The sequence below is a fragment of the Sus scrofa genome, chromosome 13 (assembly GCF_054392235.1).
Source record: "Sus scrofa isolate SSC_HxYL_T2T_F1_AM1 chromosome 13, Sscrofa_HxYL_maternal_Yorkshire_Landrace_v2.0, whole genome shotgun sequence".
Lineage (NCBI taxonomy): Eukaryota > Metazoa > Chordata > Mammalia > Artiodactyla > Suidae > Sus > Sus scrofa.
Genome location: NC_139395.1, coordinates 93,536,507 through 93,553,855, shown reverse-complemented (window position 1 = coordinate 93,553,855; position 17,349 = coordinate 93,536,507). Strand labels below are relative to the sequence as shown.

General features: G+C 44.8%; 1 protein-coding gene across 1 annotated transcript; it reads right to left on the bottom strand.

Annotated features, from left to right (window-relative positions):
- Window positions 1–883: 883 nt before the first annotated feature.
- CLDN18 (claudin 18) lies at window positions 884–17,128 on the bottom strand. The gene is given in 5 exon segments (NM_001160081.1): window positions 884–1,444; window positions 2,603–2,713; window positions 4,106–4,223; window positions 4,825–4,989; window positions 16,766–17,128. Coding segments are annotated over 5 exon segments (786 nt in total). The 5' UTR covers window positions 16,986–17,128; the 3' UTR covers window positions 884–1,272.
- Window positions 17,129–17,349: the final 221 nt, after the last annotated feature.

Sequence of the window (17,349 nt, the reverse complement as noted above, 5' to 3'; positions counted from 1 at the left end):
ACAGCCAATGATCCAACCACTTGACGTGAATTTACGGAAGGGCACAGCTCTCAGGGTCACAAAGCTGACCACAGTGCCAAATAAGTGCTTCTCTCAACTATCAGTGGCCTTTAGCTATGTAAGTACGGCCCACATGTCACCTGGAAACATTACATTCAAGCTCATCACCATCTTTTTTTTTTTTTTTTTAAAAGAACTAGTTTTGACTCACTTCCTAGGACCTGCTGTGTCCCATTATTTGCTTCTTACATGGATTACACTGATTCTATCATCTATAATCAGAGTCCAGGAGACCTCAAAGGGAAAGAAATAGGATCAGTGAGCACTTCATGAAATTCGGACTTAAATGTGATTTTACAAAGTACAATATAGACAACATCAAAGCAATTATTTTTTCATTTTCTTCTATTCACATGCAGGGGTGAGGCTAATTCACAGAGACAGTGTATCATTTCACTAATACATTATTTATTCTAGCTATATTTAGAATACCTAATATATTTAGATTACAAAAAAAAAAAAAGCAAAGAAAAAAGAAAAAATCCTTTTGTCTTTCTAGCCTGTGACAGAAAGAGGACCTGCAGTAAGAAGCCCAGGAGACTCCCTGGGAGGAATTTAGTTGGAATTAGCAGGTATTAGCAGAAGTGGAAAAGGTTAGTTTCCTCAAACTGCAATCATTTTAGTCCAAGTACTGTTTAAGATCACAGTTTAAGAAAACTCAGATAATAAGCTGGAGATACAATAAAGATATTTCCCCTATTACCTCTTCTTCTATCAGTGTTTATTAGTAGCCAAGTTAGGGCAGGAGGTGGGGGCAAAAATCAAGTTGCAGAAAATGATGTCTTTTGATGGACTCTCTTTTTTTGGCTTTGCTTTCAGAACTGTTCTAGGGGATGAGTTGGGAAATAGATAATCAATGGACTGTTGGCCAAGAGGAGGAGGGTGCATCTGTCTAAATTATCTAAGTGATTGATAGGAATTCAAAGTACATTCTATCATCAGGTTTAAAAGTTTCTATTAAAAAAAAGAAATAAGAGGATTGGAAAATGTGGGCTAGAGCCTCTAATGTACCTCTGATAACTCAGCTGTTTTGTGATGGAACATTTAGACACAGGTGGCCAAGACCATCTGGCCTCACCATAGGTGAAATCAAGGCTTTGTAATTTCCAACTGTGAGTCAGAAGCAATTGGGAATCAAGGTAAAATGTCCTTGTTTGGGGGTGAGCTCTAGGTGGGGGCTTTCCTCTGCCCAGACCGAGGTGTCTTGCAGGGCTACACGTAGTCGTACTTGGAAGGATGGGATTGTCCCTCATCCTCTGTGCGGGCACCCCCATCGTATATCTTCTTGTTTTTGTTACTGGACTCAAAGCCAGTGCTGGCTTTGAAGCCTCCAGGCCGGTAGGCGACATTGTGGCCCGAGGCATGATAAGACACGGCTTTGTAGCTGAAAGGAAAAAGAAAATTCCATGACCACAGATGTATTTGGTAGGAGGAAAAACCACTCTTTTACCCGAGGAGGTCTGACTTTTAGCACTGAAAGTCCGGTGTCCCAGGAAAACCCTTAGTCCTGGGCTAATGGTTAGTCCTGAGACAGCTACTTTCCTGGACATTGGGACACTGGCTCTTCTGCTTTTGCAGTGGAGCAGAATTTTCCACTTAGTATCAGAGCTGGGGGTTAGTGACTAGTAAGTTCCCTCTGTTAATCAATTAAAAGGAAGCTGAACCAGAAACAATGTCCAGGGGAACATGGTTGTGCCAAAGAATTCCAGAATTTGTGAGCTGGAAGGCGTTTACATGTAACTCATCTCCCCTAATCTGCTCAGCATGGGGATGGGGTAACGGAGGCTCAGAGAGGGCAAGTGCCTGGGTAGAGGTCATGGGGGTGATAAGCAGGAGAACCAGACTGGGATCCGGGGCTCCCAACCCCAGGCCCAGTTATGGAGGTCCAGCAGGCTTTCTCAGCAGCAGTGCTACTGACAAGTTTAGAATGGATGCTTCTTTGTTGTGGGGGCCTGTCCTGTGCTTTGGAGGATGTTGAGCAGCATCCCTGACCTCCGCCCAATTCCAGTACCACCCAACCTGTTTACCCCAAAGTTGTCACAATTAACAGTCTTTGGGAGTTCCCTCTGTGGCTCAGTGGGTTGTGAACCCAACCAGTATCCATGAAGATTCAGGTTTCATTCCTGGCCTCGCTCAGTGGGTTAAGGATCCAGCATTGCTGTGAGCTGCAGTGTAGGTCACAGAAGCGGCTTGGATCCTGTGTTGCTGTGGCTGTGGCATAGGCTGGCAGCTGCAGCTCCAATTCAACCCCTAGGGGAACTTCCATATGCCACAGGTGCGGCTCTAAAAACCGGGAAAAAAAAAAAAAAGAGTCTTCAGATGTTGCCAAATATCTCCCAGGGAAGGGGGTTGGGAGGATGGGAGGTGGAGAGATGGGTAAAAATATTCTTTACGTGTCCCCATAAAAGAGAAGGTTCATAATCCATTTGTCAATCAAGTTCTTCCATATACCTACCTTCCTACACTGATATTCTAGCTGCAAATTATACATTAAAATGGACTTGCAGCAAAGGTCATATGGCACTGGGATGGGGAGACTCACTTGGTTTCCTCGGGCGCCAGACCCCGGCAAGCGATGCACATCATTATGCCCCCAATGAGGGTCAGACCTCCAGCGACCCAGCCCACGAACAGAGCTGCACCAAAGGTGTACCTGGGTGGGGAGATGGTGACTGTGAATGCAGTTGGCTCAACACTCTGGGCTCCACCCACTACACCTGGCTACACCCATCCCCTTTGTCCCCACTTTTGCATTCCACACCTATCCCCACCCGCCCTCACCCTGGAAGAACACACACTCCTCCGGGTCACAGCCTACTGAATCATGTGCCCCGGAAAACAGAATTGGGACTGAAGCTCATCAGCAAAACAGCGGTGGGATTCTTGGGTCCCTAGCATCACTCAGGCATAGAATTAACTGTAAGTCTCTAATCTCAGAGATACATCTCAGGAAATCTTCCTCCCTCCCTACTGGCAAAGGGAAGTGCCTTAAAAGTTTGGCAAGAGATGTTTGAGTCACCACAGGTGCAGCAATGCTGGATCCTTAACCTGCTGCACCAGGCCAGGGATTGAACCCACAACTCCGCAGCCACTGCAGATTCTTAACCCACTGTGCTACAGTGGGAACTCTGTCTTTCCCATTCTTGAAACAAGGCAGGAACATGGATGGTGAGTGGCATTCCCAGGGCCAGAGAGTAATGAATTTAATCTGTGGTCAATCCCTGCCTGTCTCCCATGATGTATTGCTAAAGAAATACCAAGTGTGTCCATTCCAGAGATGACAGGTCACTTAGGTATAATATTTACATTGCTCCCTGGAACAAGCTCTTTTTCCTTCAGGAATTTGCTGCTTCTTGCTATGAAATACATCCCTTTGAAGTAGCTAAATGAATCCAGGTATTGGAATTGCTCTTCCACCTTTTAAAATTTCTACCCTGCTTCAGACAACAAATTACAGTGAGGTTTCATCTTCCTTGACTAGACTGTAACCTCGGTGAGAACAGGGACCTTGTCTTTATTCCAGAACTCAGAAAATTCCTGGCCAACAGCAGGTGTTGCATATATTTGTAAAATGAATGAATGAATGAATGAATGAATGAGAGAAAGAGCAGCTGGACAAGGAAGAAACATTATTTTTCTCACCTATATTGCACCTCGCTCATTTCTATTCTAGCTTTTCCCTTTCCCTAGCCGGGTTCCCGTGAGGGCCTGGAGATGAGGGCTGATGCTCATTTACATGCTTGGGTTAATAGTGCCTGTTTCATTGCCGCCACAATGGGCCTGCATAAGAGTGTTAGATAAATACTGTGAACTGTCGCAGTATTTCAATGCAAATGTCAGATCAGCCTCAAGTCATATCACCAGGGATATTTCACCAAAATGAAGTTTATGAATTTACAGATCATTGTTGATTTATGATATGGCATGGTTGCCTCTGATAAATTTTTGCTATTTCAGGCACTGACAATCACATTAGGCATATGTTTTAATCGGATTTTTACAACAACGTTCACCACAGAATACTCAGACTAGATGAGGAGGTTACCTGGTCTGAACAGTCTGCACCATCCCACCCATGCCAGTGTACATGTTAGCTGTAGACATCCAGAAGTTAGTAACCAGCATGTTGGCAAATACAGACACTCCAGCGATTGTGCAAAGACCTGTGGGCAGAGAATGAGAAAGCTCCAGGGTCAACTTTGAAGGAATCACATTGTTTCTTAGGCAATGTATGCTTAGATGAGTTTAGATGAGCAAGCTGCAGAATAGCCCATTCCTATAACAGGATGGTCACTCCGGGCATGGACTACTGAATTCCCACTATGAGCTAGACTTGGTGCTAGACCCTCACACTCTCTTATCTCCCTAGTTGCAGAAGGACTTGTCTCTGTGCAGAAAGAGATTTTTGATCTTGGGACCCGGGGTCAATTAGCAGAAATATTTCGGGGCAGGTCCTTTGATGATGTCAAGAGCTCTTCCCAATAAAATCATTTTCTAAAGTCTCACACCAAAATAATGCCTTTAGGGATCGAGTCACTTCACTACCCTAGAGTTGAGAATCTTTTATAATGAGGTAAGGATGGCAGCCAAGAGGGACCTTCCGTGGACTGTAATTGAGCCTTCAGCTCAGATCTTGAATCCCAGTGTGTGAAGCTCTGATCCAGGTTCAAACCACACCCAGCAGGGAGAAGCTGTGTTCCCTCTGCCAGGATGATTTTGCTTTGACGCCCATTTGAGAGAGGAAAGCCCAGGCTCCTGGGGTACCTGAGATGATGAACATGATCCCCGAGGTCAGTGTCATCTTGGCTTTGGAGGGGTCGTCCATGTTGCCAATGCGGATACATTTCAGGGCGAAGATGGCCACCAGGAGGCCGATGACACCCAGGACTATGCCCACGATCATCAGGGCTCGTACTGCCTGCAGCATGGCTGCGGGAAGAGGGTTAGGACACAGGCGGACAGGTAAGACCACCTCAACATGATTGATTGCGCTCTGGCTTAATACAACAAAGGAACCACAATCAACCAGCACCAAACTTCTAAGAAAGAGCAAATCCAAAAACTGACCCTTGTCATTGTCAGGGGATATGAAACTGTGGAAAATGCAAGACCACCTGCTTCCAATCCCCTAATTGGTGAAAGACATGCACTCAATTGTCTAGAGCAGGAGAAAATTAGAACTGTTGGAGCTGGGAGGGCTGAGGGAATTTAGCTATTTCATTTTCTCTTTTCAAAGCTTGATAATCTAGGGTCCAAGAAGGAGAAATGGCTGATAGAACTCATAGTAAAACAGTGACTTTGACTTCTAACCCAAGGAATTTTCTTCTCTAGTCTTTCCATATGGGCTCAATACTTCAGAGTTGGATCCACTTCAGGAAAACTCATTTATAGTCTATAATAAAGCAAGGTCACAGGTGGTATGCCAAGGACACTGTACTGTTGCTTCTTTCCAAAAGGATTACTAAGGTCATGGTGACATGTAGGTTTTGAGTATATATAAAAAGACTCAGGCCTTTCAGTGCAACCACAATTTTTTAGCATTTCCCTTTCTAGGAACCAAAAGAAGCTGCACGTCCTGCTGGGACTCTCCAGCAGCGACCTCCCCCTCCAGATATTTCCAAAGTGGTTTCCAGTGCATCCTTAAAGTCAGTGGCTCATTTCAACAGTTTTTTAATGGGCCCCCATGCTTGGGCATGGGGATGAGAGTAATATACAGATCTCTGCCCTCGTGGAGTTTATGCCAAAGTGGCGAGAGACAGTCATTTAAACATGTCTGCTACAAGCTTAATGAATTTTACAAAAGAAGACAAATGAGTTTGTGTATCTTCCAGAGGGAACTCCCCCTGGTGTAGGTAGTTCTAATAGAGCAGAACTGAAGCACCAGGTGAAGGAAAGCAGAAAGCTCCTTCCTACACTGGCTGTCATAGCCAATTACTACATTTTTTTAACATCTTACCTTGGATATTTTATTGGTGTTATTTTTTTTATTTCCAAAAGTTTTATTGAAATCTAGTTGATTTACAATGTTGTGATAATTTCTGCTGTATAGCAAAGTGATTCAGTTATCCATATACACATATCCATTTCAAGTGCTGCTTTTAACTGAAAACTATTAGGGACTTCTTACACATCATATTAAAAAACCTTTGCAATGTAGGTAATATCATCACCTTTATTTATGTATTAATTATTTTTTAATTAGTTAATTTTTTTTTTTGCTGCATCTGTGGCACATGGAACTCCCCAGGCCAGGGACTGAATCTGAGTCACAGCTGTGACCTATGCCACAGCAGCAGCAATGCAGGATCCTTAACCCAGAGGATCAAATCTGTGCCTCCACAGCAACCTGAGCTGCTCCAATTGAATCCTTAACACTCTGTAATGAGTCCAGCCATTCCAGGTGGATCCTTAACAGCAGGAACTCCTATTTCCTCTATTTTATAATAGAAGAAATTGAGACTCAAAGGTTAAATAACCTGTCCAAAGACACATAACAAAGGAAAAGCTGAGGTGGGGGTCAAACCCAGGCCTATTTCAAAGTGGTTATTTTCCCATCACAGTACATTGTTCTGAAGTACTTCATCCTGGAAAAACAGACCAAGTTCTGGCTGCCAGCAAGGTAGGGGATTTGTAAGCTCCCCACAGAACGTATATTCCAAACTTGGAGATTTGGCCATAAAATGTCATCCTCTGAAATGGATGCTAAGAATATATAAAGGAATATTCTCCAAAAGTCATCTCAGGGAATTACTTGTCGTAGGAGATTATTTATAAATGTGACTCTCAAGACGAGGGAGACCTGGGAGCAATTCTCTTCAATCTCTTCGGGAAGATTTCCATCTCAAATACAGCCAATATCAGTGAGCTGCCTACTTATTCACTCCGAGGTGTGTATCACAAAGCAATTTGTCATGACCGAAGAATTGGCAATCAATGAAAAATATTGAAAACAGGAGAGGAAGATCATGCAGAATTTGTTAAAGAGCCTTCGGCAGTGTCTGAGGAATGGAGGCCCTGGCAACTTTCTCACCAGGAATCTCCCTGTGTAGAGATGATGGTAACCAGCTACTCTGCTTCTGTGCCATTGACCTCCATTCACTTGATTTTGCTTCTCTCCTTCCTAAAGAAACTTCTGATTTTGGAGAGTTCCCGTCGTGGTGCAGTGGTTAATGAATCCGACTAGGAACCATGAGGTTGCGAGTTCGATCCCTGGTCTTGCTCAGTGGGTTAAGGATCTGGCGTTGCTGTGAGCTGTGGTGTAGGTCACAGACACAGCTTGGATCCCATGTTGCTGTGGCTGTGGCGTAGGCCAGCGGCTGTAGCTCCAATTAGACCCCTGGCCTGGGAACCTCCATATGCCCTAGAAGTGGCCCTAGAAAAGGCAAAAAGACCAAAAAAAAAAAAAAAAAAAGACAGAAACTTCTGATTTTAATGTTGCTTCTTTGCTAGGAAGAGATTTCTATAAGCATTTATCACGAGGCTTGGCCCTATTAACAAGTATAATCCCAGGGTAAACGTGATAGTTTAAGGTGTGAATCAACTCCAGGATCTGACCATTCATTCCTGGGAGACTTGATGAACACTGACGTCTTGGGCTTTTAGCTTTGTGATGCTAAAGCCATGGCGACCCAGTCCAATGAAAACAAATCATGAAGGCTTAACAGTGGCCTTTGGATCCACTCCTAATATAAGAGGGCTCTAGCCTGTTGCCTCTATTTTCCAGAAACTTTCCCAATGCCTTTGTTGGCCCCAAATTTACTGGGAACAAACACACCCCATCTATTTCCTCATTAACAAAGGCAAGTGTGTGTCATTGACTTGTGTATTCATTTACACCTCTTTAATGAACCCAGCACAGGTTGGTATACTCTCATGGTCATACGTCAACATATTCAGATGCTCATCCAGGAATTCATTCATTCATTTATCAGTTTTTTGTTTTTTTTGGCTGTACCCACATGCAGGCTGGGGATTAAACCCAGGCCATGGCAGCGAACTGAGCCACTGCAGTGACAACGCTGGATTCTTAACCCTCTGTGCCACAGGGAACTTCCATTTATCAAGTATTTTTATGCTCAAATTCTTTGCAAAACACTTTGCCAGATGCTGTAGGAGGAATAAAGCTTCATGAGAAATAATCTGTCTTCAAGCAGTTTACAACCTGGGAGGATTATATTTTCACTGGAAATCCTGAACCTTAAATTTCTTTTCTTTTCTTTTCTTTTTTTGTCTTTTTAGGGCTGCACTTGTGGCATATGGAGGTTCCTAGGCTAGGAGTCCAACTGGAGCTGTAGCCACCGGCCTACACCACAGCCACAGCAACGTGGGATCCAAACTGTGTCTGTGACCTACACCACAGCTCAAGGCAATGCCAGACCCTTAACCCACTGCGCAAGGCCAGGGATCGAACCCATGTCCTCCTGGATGCTAGTCAGGTTCGTTAACTGCTGAGCCGCGACAGTAACTTCTCTTAAATTTCTTTTCACCTTAGGAGTACCTTGGCTAAGTAATCATAATAGAACCATTTTCTGATAGTCACTCATGGTGTAGTTCTAGTTCTCTTTAACACACATAGTTAATTCTAAGCCTGTGGTTCAGGACAGCTATGGAGAGGACATTTGTGGGACAGTCCCAGACTTCAGAAAACATCCTCAGGATTCTTCTGCTTTTGTATGTTGCTACCAGAAAACTGATAAGAGAGGAGGAAGGGATTTTGACTTTCCTTTCATCTTGTCCCCATGGGCTTCTTATGAACTTCAAATCTACTTAGGAACCTGTTAGAGGTTTTGAAAACTGCCCTTGTTCTGATATTTTAAGCCTTAAGCCATTCAGAGAACAAAATCCATTTTGAGAAGCACCTGGCAAAGCATTTGGTTAAAACATCTGAAACCCAATTAACCAACCAACCAACCAAAAACAAACAAACCAACAAAAAATGAACAATATTAACCAAGCAGGATAAAGAATGTCCCTTCCTCATTCCACACAAAATTATACTTTTGGACTCTTGGCAAAGATGGGGTCATTGAATCTCTTTCAATTCAGTGGTTCTTCTATTTGTTCCTGAAAGGTATCACCACTGTGCTGTGGCTGTGGCTGAAGTTTGTGATCTTCTCTGACATTGTTGGATTGGAAAGGTCGGCGACACTGGCTGGTGGGAGGTAAATGCACCGTGGGCTTGCCCGATGTGGCCAGTGGCTGCTGCTGTGCCATAGGAGCCCTTGGCAACTGGAGCCCTAGCCAGCCTGTCTTGGTCAGCCTTTGACTCAGGCTCTCCATTGCCCTCTTATGTCTGCTGGGTCAGGTTTGCGTGACAAGGCTTCATTTCTTTCCTGCTCTCTCCCAACCTCTGGACTTCTGATGAACACTGATACCTGCTTTGAATCAGGAATCAACTCTGACCCTGAGCTCCTTTTTATTTTTTAGAATCTCCTTCTAGGGTTAAGGTTAGCTTAGTCCTAGCCCTTTACTTCTTACTCCTTAGATTTTTTTTTTTTTTTTTTTTTTTTTTTTTTTTTTTTTTTTTGCTTTTTAGGGCAGTACCCAAGGCATATGGAAGTTCCCAGGCTAGGGGTTGAATCAGAGCTGTAGCTGCCAGCCTATACTACAGTCACAGCAATGTGGGATCTGAGCTGCATCTGTGAACTACACCACAGCTCACAGCAATGCCGGATCCCTGACCCACTAAGCAAGGCCAGGGATCAAACCTGCATCCTCATGGATACTAGTTGGATTTGTTTCCACTGAGCCATGATGGGAATGCCCCTTAGCACTTTCTTTTAGCCTGTGGTTGGACAAAGCAAGGCCGCTGTCAGAGCCATAACTCTGGACCTGGATGGATGAACCAAGTTCTTCTCTGCTTTGGGGACCCCTGGGGGGGGGGTTCTTCTGAGGGTGGGAGCTAGGACGGGGACAGTTGCCAGGAAGTGAGGGGAAATGTTCACTACTCATTGCTAGAACTCCCCTATATCTTGTATTGACCATGGAGGTGCATGGTGGTGACCTGAACTTCCTTTCCATCTGGAAGTTTCTACCATCTGGGTTTCTAATCCTTCTCCATAGGTGGGTAACCAGAGGAACTGCTTCCAAAGGAGGTAGATTTCTCTTTTAGCCACTGTCTCTTATTTGGTATTCTGAGCAAGAGGTCCAGGCTTATCAGCTGATAACAGGTGAGTCAACGGGCTTTGGAGACTGATTCTTTGCACCCAAGGTGTGACTACAACATTCTTTTCAATGAACAAAGAAGCATTATCAGACCTGAAGGGTGGGCAGGAGTCAGGACTAAGAGAAGCAAATGGAAAAATGGGAACTCAATGTTCCCTCCTGTTGCAATATATCATATTCCCTCAAAGTAGCTATTGACTGAAAGGCAAGGTGCCTTTGGGTGTGGTTCCCAATCCCAGCTGTCCTTTAGCATCTCCTGGGGAAACTTTAAAAGACATGTTAATGCTTTGGCCTGAACTCTAGTGATTTTCATTTAATGATTTCATGATATAAAATTACAAGGAATAATCTGGGAAAACAGCCTTCAAGAGGGCTCAGGAGAAGGTGAAGTGGAGAGGCTGAAAGGAGGTGAACTGGAAGGTGAAGAGGGAGAGTGGAGTGTTGAGAGGAAAGAGTCCCCAGTGGCTGATGTCACTGAGCTGGTGGTAGGTGGGGGTGGGGCTGATGAGACATTGGGAGCCAAAGGTCTGGATCTCAGGTTTTTGTTGGGGTGGAGGACAGGAGAGGACTCATATCTTTAGGCACAGTTTGGCCCCAGATTGGAAGTAGGAAGGGCTGGTAGAGGAGTCCAAAGGAGAGGAGCTTTGAGGAGGGAAGTCTGAGGCCAGACCTCAGAGGGAAGGCTCTTCAGAACAAGGCGGAAGAGCCTCTGTTGTCCAGAAATCCCAGGGAACCACTATGGAGGTTCTTTGGTATCTTGTGAAATCCTACAGAATGATGTGATGTCAAGTGATTATCATCAGGCAAGCCATTTAAACTCACAGAAGCTAAGTCTCCTCAACTCTGGAGTGGGACAGAGATATTTCTTACAGAGACGTGAAGATCAGATGCTGCTTGGCCCCAGCATAGAATGAAGCCAGGCTCAGTAAGTTTCAGTTTCTTCCCCTTCCCTAAAAAGAAATTCTCTCTCTATAGAGAACAAACCAGTGCTGAGGAGGGGGGAGAGGCAATATGGGGGGGTGGGAGGTTCAAACTATTGGGTGTAAGATAGGCTCAAGGACAGATTGTACAACATGGGAAATACAGCCAATATTTGTTTTTTGGTGAAAGTAACCTTTAAAAATTGTGTAAAATTAATTAAAAAAAGAACAATTCAAAAGCCCACAAGTTATCTCTCGCCAAACCCACATGGCTTTGGCTTGTATTAACTGTGTACAAACGCGAATCCTCTCAGATGGTGGTAAAATATGGTCAAGGATTTGAAAAAGCCATGCATGAGAGGGTGTGAAGGGCTGAAGTGGAAGAAGATTTGAGAAAATGAGGAAGAGAAAGGCCTGGACCAGGGTAGGGAGGAATATCAGAAAAAATGGGCTCAGGAATTGGTGGGGCAATGAATCAGGGAGTGGGCTGGTGGGGGAGGCAGCGTAGGGGCTTCCGTTCTCATTGCCTCCTTTTTCAACTCTAAAGTAGGCTCCAACTATATAATTCTGATGATGTGTGCCCCACCAGGAAATGATGCCTCATCACTGACTGGTCCATGTTAGAGTGTGATGCTTTGTGGGTGGCTGCCCCTGCTATCGAAAGCAACAACCTCCACAACACAAGCTGAGGAGGCATCCTGATTCCTGGGTCTATATAGCTTTGATCATGGAGAAATCAGAGCAAGCAGCCTCATTTTATACTTAAGGTAAAGGTTCTCTTGGGCTTTGTAGATGTGTTCTCAGTTCCCTGTGGGACCTCCTTCAGATGTACAAGAGTATGTACACATTCAGATGTTTGTCCACATATTTAAAAAGTTGCGCTTGTGCGAAAACATCTCTTTTTTTTTTTTTTGAAGAAAAGGAAAGCAGCTTGACCCCAAACCAAGAGCCTCCCCAAGATCTTATTTCAACTTTATAACTAACCTATAATCACTACCTCTTAGGACCAGTTTCCTCTGCCAGACATGGGGGAAAAACGAGCTGGTTATACAGGATTACGAGCATTAAACTTTATGTGAAGCATTCAGCCAAAAGTAAGAAGAAACAAGGCAGCTCCTTTAGAAAGGATACTCAAGAGCAGTTTCATATTTTTTTCCCTTACAGACTTTTGCTTTGGATTTTGTTGAATTGTTCTCTGAATTAAATGTGGTTTCTTTAACCACCACCACCCTTGCCCCTGTCTCTAATTGCCCTGTGTATGGAAATATAACTGACAGGTTGATGGGAAACTCCCTAGCTCTCCAGTGGCTGTGTTTCCACATTGAAGTGGTAAAGGGGAAATGTAACTAGTTGTGCAAAAGAAAGACAGTGCCTGCAAAGGGGCTGAGAACCAGTAAAGTGTAAAAACATGGGTGGAACGGGGGATGGATAGGAGAAAAAAAAAAAAAGACCCTAAATAATCTTTACTCTGGATATTTGGATTCATAAAAGGTGTTTGATTTTGGAGAAGAAAAAATCTGGAAGATTAGATGTTCTGTTTGAGAGCTTTGGGTGGTGTGAACAGGACAGTAATGACAATGACACCAGGAGCCAGATCTTAAACATGGGTCACAGAGTGCTCTCACACAAATGGCTTCCTGTGAGGCATTTTACGCCTGGGCAAAGTGAGGTCAAGAGATGTAGGTGGCCCAGCTATGGTCTTGATCCCAACTCACCTGTCTCTAACCATAGGGTCCTGCCACTGCACCAAATACAATCCAAATATTTGCAAATGCATTAGGAAAAAAAAAATCACTTGACTATGATACCATCATGGAGGCCAGAGACCTGAGTTTGCCAGGTCTTTGCCTCCTCTCCACCCTGCTCATTGACTGCCTTTTGCCTTTTCCTCCCCTCAGTCTCCAAGTGGGAATGACAGACAAATCATCCACCCTTTAAACTTAGTAAACTTAATTGTGCATTGTTCATGATATTGCTATAAATGGGTCAAAATGCCAAGATACCCTCTAAATGTGCTCCAGCCCGGACCTATCCCTTCAATCATAAGGAAGCCCCTTTAGCTGGATGAGGATGAGCAGGGGAAAAGACACGATGTGGAAAATTTTCAGTCTTGTGTTCATACCCTGCTTCTGCAATCCTCTATTCATGAGAGTTTGGGCATGTTGCCTTGCCTCCCTCTCTGAGCCTTAGTTTCCACTTTCATAAAAATGAAGTTATACACATTTCCTTGTATTGCTGTGAAGATTAAACTGGAGAGTTTAGGTGCAGTCCAATAAACAATAGCTGCTTTTATTTCTGGGCACTGTCTTTGGAGAATTACACGCTACATTAACTGCTGAGAATCTAGTGGAGAGATCTTGTGCTATAAATTATACAAAGCTGGAAATATACAGGTCAACCATCCTGCCATCACCACCATTTACCTCCTTCATTTATCTGTAGGTTATATAATACAGTTAGATGAATGGGATTAAGTTATTCTATGGCTGTCAGTTCCTACTAAACGTGATACATCTTTATCAGATGAATGAAAAGTTAAGTGAGGTTTTTGCAAGAAAAGAGCTTATATTTAGGAAGAATTGAGTAATTGGTGGTGATGACTATGATTATTAAAGCATTATAATGGTATCTGCCTCTTGCCTTTATAGCACTTGAAGGCTTACGTCTCTGCAGGACAGTGGTCCTTCCCCCGCCACAACCTTGAGTTCTAGGTCAAAATTAAATTCTCGGCAACCTTCCCTTTCCACCTCTAGGCATTTCTCCCAGCTCCTCTGCTTCAGATGTCTTTTCCCTAGGCCTCTTGTCATGCGCAAGAACGTGCTTTCAGCAGCTATTTCTGATGGTCAAGTCCACTCCAGGTGCTGGGTCCTGGCTGGTTCATGCTACTCTTTTCAGCCCCCTCAGGAGCCTCTCAAGTGTCCACAAGCCACCCCGTAGTGCAGCCTCCTCTCCAGCTGCTTCATTGCCTTAGGTTCCTGCCTTCAGCTTTTGAGTTACTTTCTAGCCTTTTCCTCCTGGTAATCTTCCCACTGTTCCCTCACCTCCATCAGTCAGCCACATCTTAAGTCATCAAGCAAATATTTGCATTTCAGGATGCCAATTTACACTGTAGTCACTCCTGCTACCTGAGGACTGGCTCTTCTAAAATCCACACTGTTCTCCACAGCCATACATTATCAGTGATTTAAAGTATTTCTTTTTCCACAACGTAGTCCCTAGAAATGTCTTTCCTGGCTTTTAGTGGGATCCTGATCCCCTGACACAGACAGGCCGGGCTGGGGTCCACTTCTGTGAAGGTTGCCTGGAGCTTTTCAGGGTTTCAGATTTGTGAGCAGTGTTAGGAGGGGTGGGAAGCATGCACAGCGCTGTCAGAAGGCTCGGGGTGTGGTACAGAGGGCTGTGGGATCCTGTGTAATTTGGGGATGTGAGGAGGCTTCAGGGAAGAGGTGGTATTTGAGCTGGACTTTGCATATGGAAGGTGTGCCTTCTTGCACATGGAGATGGCAGTTAGGGTGGAGGAGGGGGCATTTGGGCAATGGGACTAATGGGCACTGGGGTCCAGGCCCAGGGGATAGTAAGTGGACAGGGAGAAACATAGGCTGGGGCCTGAGGACCAGTAAAAGATGGGTCAGGGAAGGGAGGTAAGGGATATTGGAGGGTGTGGGTGCCAGGCTGTCACGTCTGAGCCTAATTCAGCTGGGAGTGGGGAACGATGGAAAGTGTTTGGGTTCTGAAATATCCAGGGAGATGAGAGCTGAGAGCTGGAAGCTGGTGATTGGCAAATTCTGTCTGACTTTCTGCCACAATCAAACATGCAAATACTAAAGAAGCCAGATGTTAAGCAGTTAAGAGGGAGGGGTGGTAGAAAAACTTAATTTGGTTGTCAGTAAGCCAGAGAGAGACAGAACTTGACAATGATCTGAATCAAGAGAAGGTTTTTCAGGAAAGGAAAATATAAGCATAAGTGAGGAGGAGAGAAGAAAGAGGAAAGAGAGCGGCTGATCAGCAGGGACAACCAGACGGGAGCGTGTGGGGCCTCCAGAACCCTGGTGGAGAGGTTGGCCTTGGAGAGAGGGAGGGAGGAGACCTTGTTCTGCAGAGAATAGATAGCTGGTGGGGAGATGAGGAGAGATTCTAAGAGGTGCTCAGGAAGGATGGGATCCCACAGTAGACCAGGAAATACAAGCCAGAGTGGCAGCCATGGGGTCTGGCCATTTAGGGGACTGGGGATATTTGGGAGCTCCACGGAAAGATACAGAATGAGCAAGAGATTGATAACATGTGAAGGGGCCCTGGAAGAGGTTATTGAGCTGAAGTCATGGAATGTCGTGTCTTAATTTTGAATGTAAGATCAATCTTATTTTTTCCTTTAATGGTTAAAATTAGGTGTAGCTAGCAATTCTACAATCCACAGTTTCCCATATCCTCCCTCCTGATTTTTTGCCCTCATACCATAGCATCATTCCTCCTCTGGGCCAAGTTCTACCCCCCCTTCTTCTCTGATCAGGTGTCAGTCCATGATCGGTTTGTCCTGCAATACAAGTGGCTTCTGGAAATAGAGTCAGTATCCCAATCCTTCTACTCTGTCACTCACCTTCTATTTCTTTCTGCAAATGGGAGATGAATTAGTTGAACTGCTTTTCCCAAATGAATTTCAAGGGTTTCACAGGCTCTTAACAGTTTCTTGCAAATTTATTCCCAAATACCTGTCCACAAGGTGTTTGTTTCAGAGAAGCAAAACCCAGTACTGTTTTCCTTTTCTCACCAAAGTCACATCTTGGCCACTTCTTGGAGCCATGGATAAGCCTGATTCTAAATTTCTTTTCACTTAAAAAAATTAATACAAGTAGAGCTCACATAATATCTAGAATGCAAAGTTCCTAGATGCCTATTTGAAATCATTATCTGGATTGGAAAGAGAGATTTAACTTACTTCATCTTCTTTGAAAATAATTCAATGAATTTCATTATATTTATAGTTGTACAATCATCACAACCTAATTAACTTATTTCATCTGCAGGGGTGAAAAGATGTCACATCTACAATTATATTTACATTCTGACATTATTAAAGTATAAGTCTATAATTTATATTCTGCCATGCATTGTGTTTCAGGAATACACACCAGAACCTCTCAACACAAATGCAGGAAAGGATATTTATAATTAAATGACAATATATACTTTCTGGCACCTACAGAGACTCTAGCTTTTCAAAGAAAAACTGAACTGAATTGAAAATTCAATGATATTAGCTCCCAATAAACTTTTTCGGGTGTCAGAAAATGGTCACCACCCTCCATCCTTAGTCCCGTATTCGCGCAGGCAGAAGCAAGTCACACGCATATGCACCCACACAGTTACTTTTCTCCTCTAGAAACATTGTCTGTTCTAGTATCACGAACCTCCCCTTAAGAGAGACGCATTCTTTTCATGACCCACTTCCTTACTAGCAATTCCTTGGACCTGAGTAGGAATTCTCCAATGTTCTCCGCCATGACTTGAGCGCTCTTCATCACGGGGCCAACTTCTCTTATTCACACCTCTGATCCTGAGCTATCGCCGCGAGGGTTATACCCCGCGCTGACTTCCCAGGCTCCTTCCTGCCTGACTTTGCCTACCTGGCAGGCCCAGGATGGTGAAGTAGGGCCGGCACTCGGTGAAGCCCGAGCTCTGCTGCACACAGCTCCGCCAGAGCCCCTCGTACTGGAACACGGAGGTGACCGGGTTGTCGTACAGGTCCTGGGTGCTCCACATGTCCATACCGGTGGCAGCGATGCAGCCCGCCAGGCCCAGGACGGACAGCAGGAAGCCCACCACTTGGCATGTGGTGGTGGACATGGCCTCGGCCCTGGTCCTTCCGCCCAGCTGCCGCCTTCGTCCTGCTGCGAAGCTGCTCTGATCAGATGGTTTCCCTCAGCCCTTGGTGTTTGCTCACAGTGTTTTCCTTAGATAGTTCAGTTTCACTCTTGGTTCAAGGGCATTATTTTTTCATTTGTTAGGGAAGCAGCCCCAAGAGGCACTTGTCCCGCTGAGCAAGGGGCAGGCCCAGCTGGTTTGAGGGCGCGGCGGTCTGACCGGACCCCCCCGCCCCTTCCGGGCTCCAGCTTTGCTGCAAGCGCGCCGCCATCTGGGGAAAAAGCACCACTGAGACCCCCCACAAGCCCTTCCTCGAGGCTCTGCTCAGCCTCGGAAAGGCACGGAA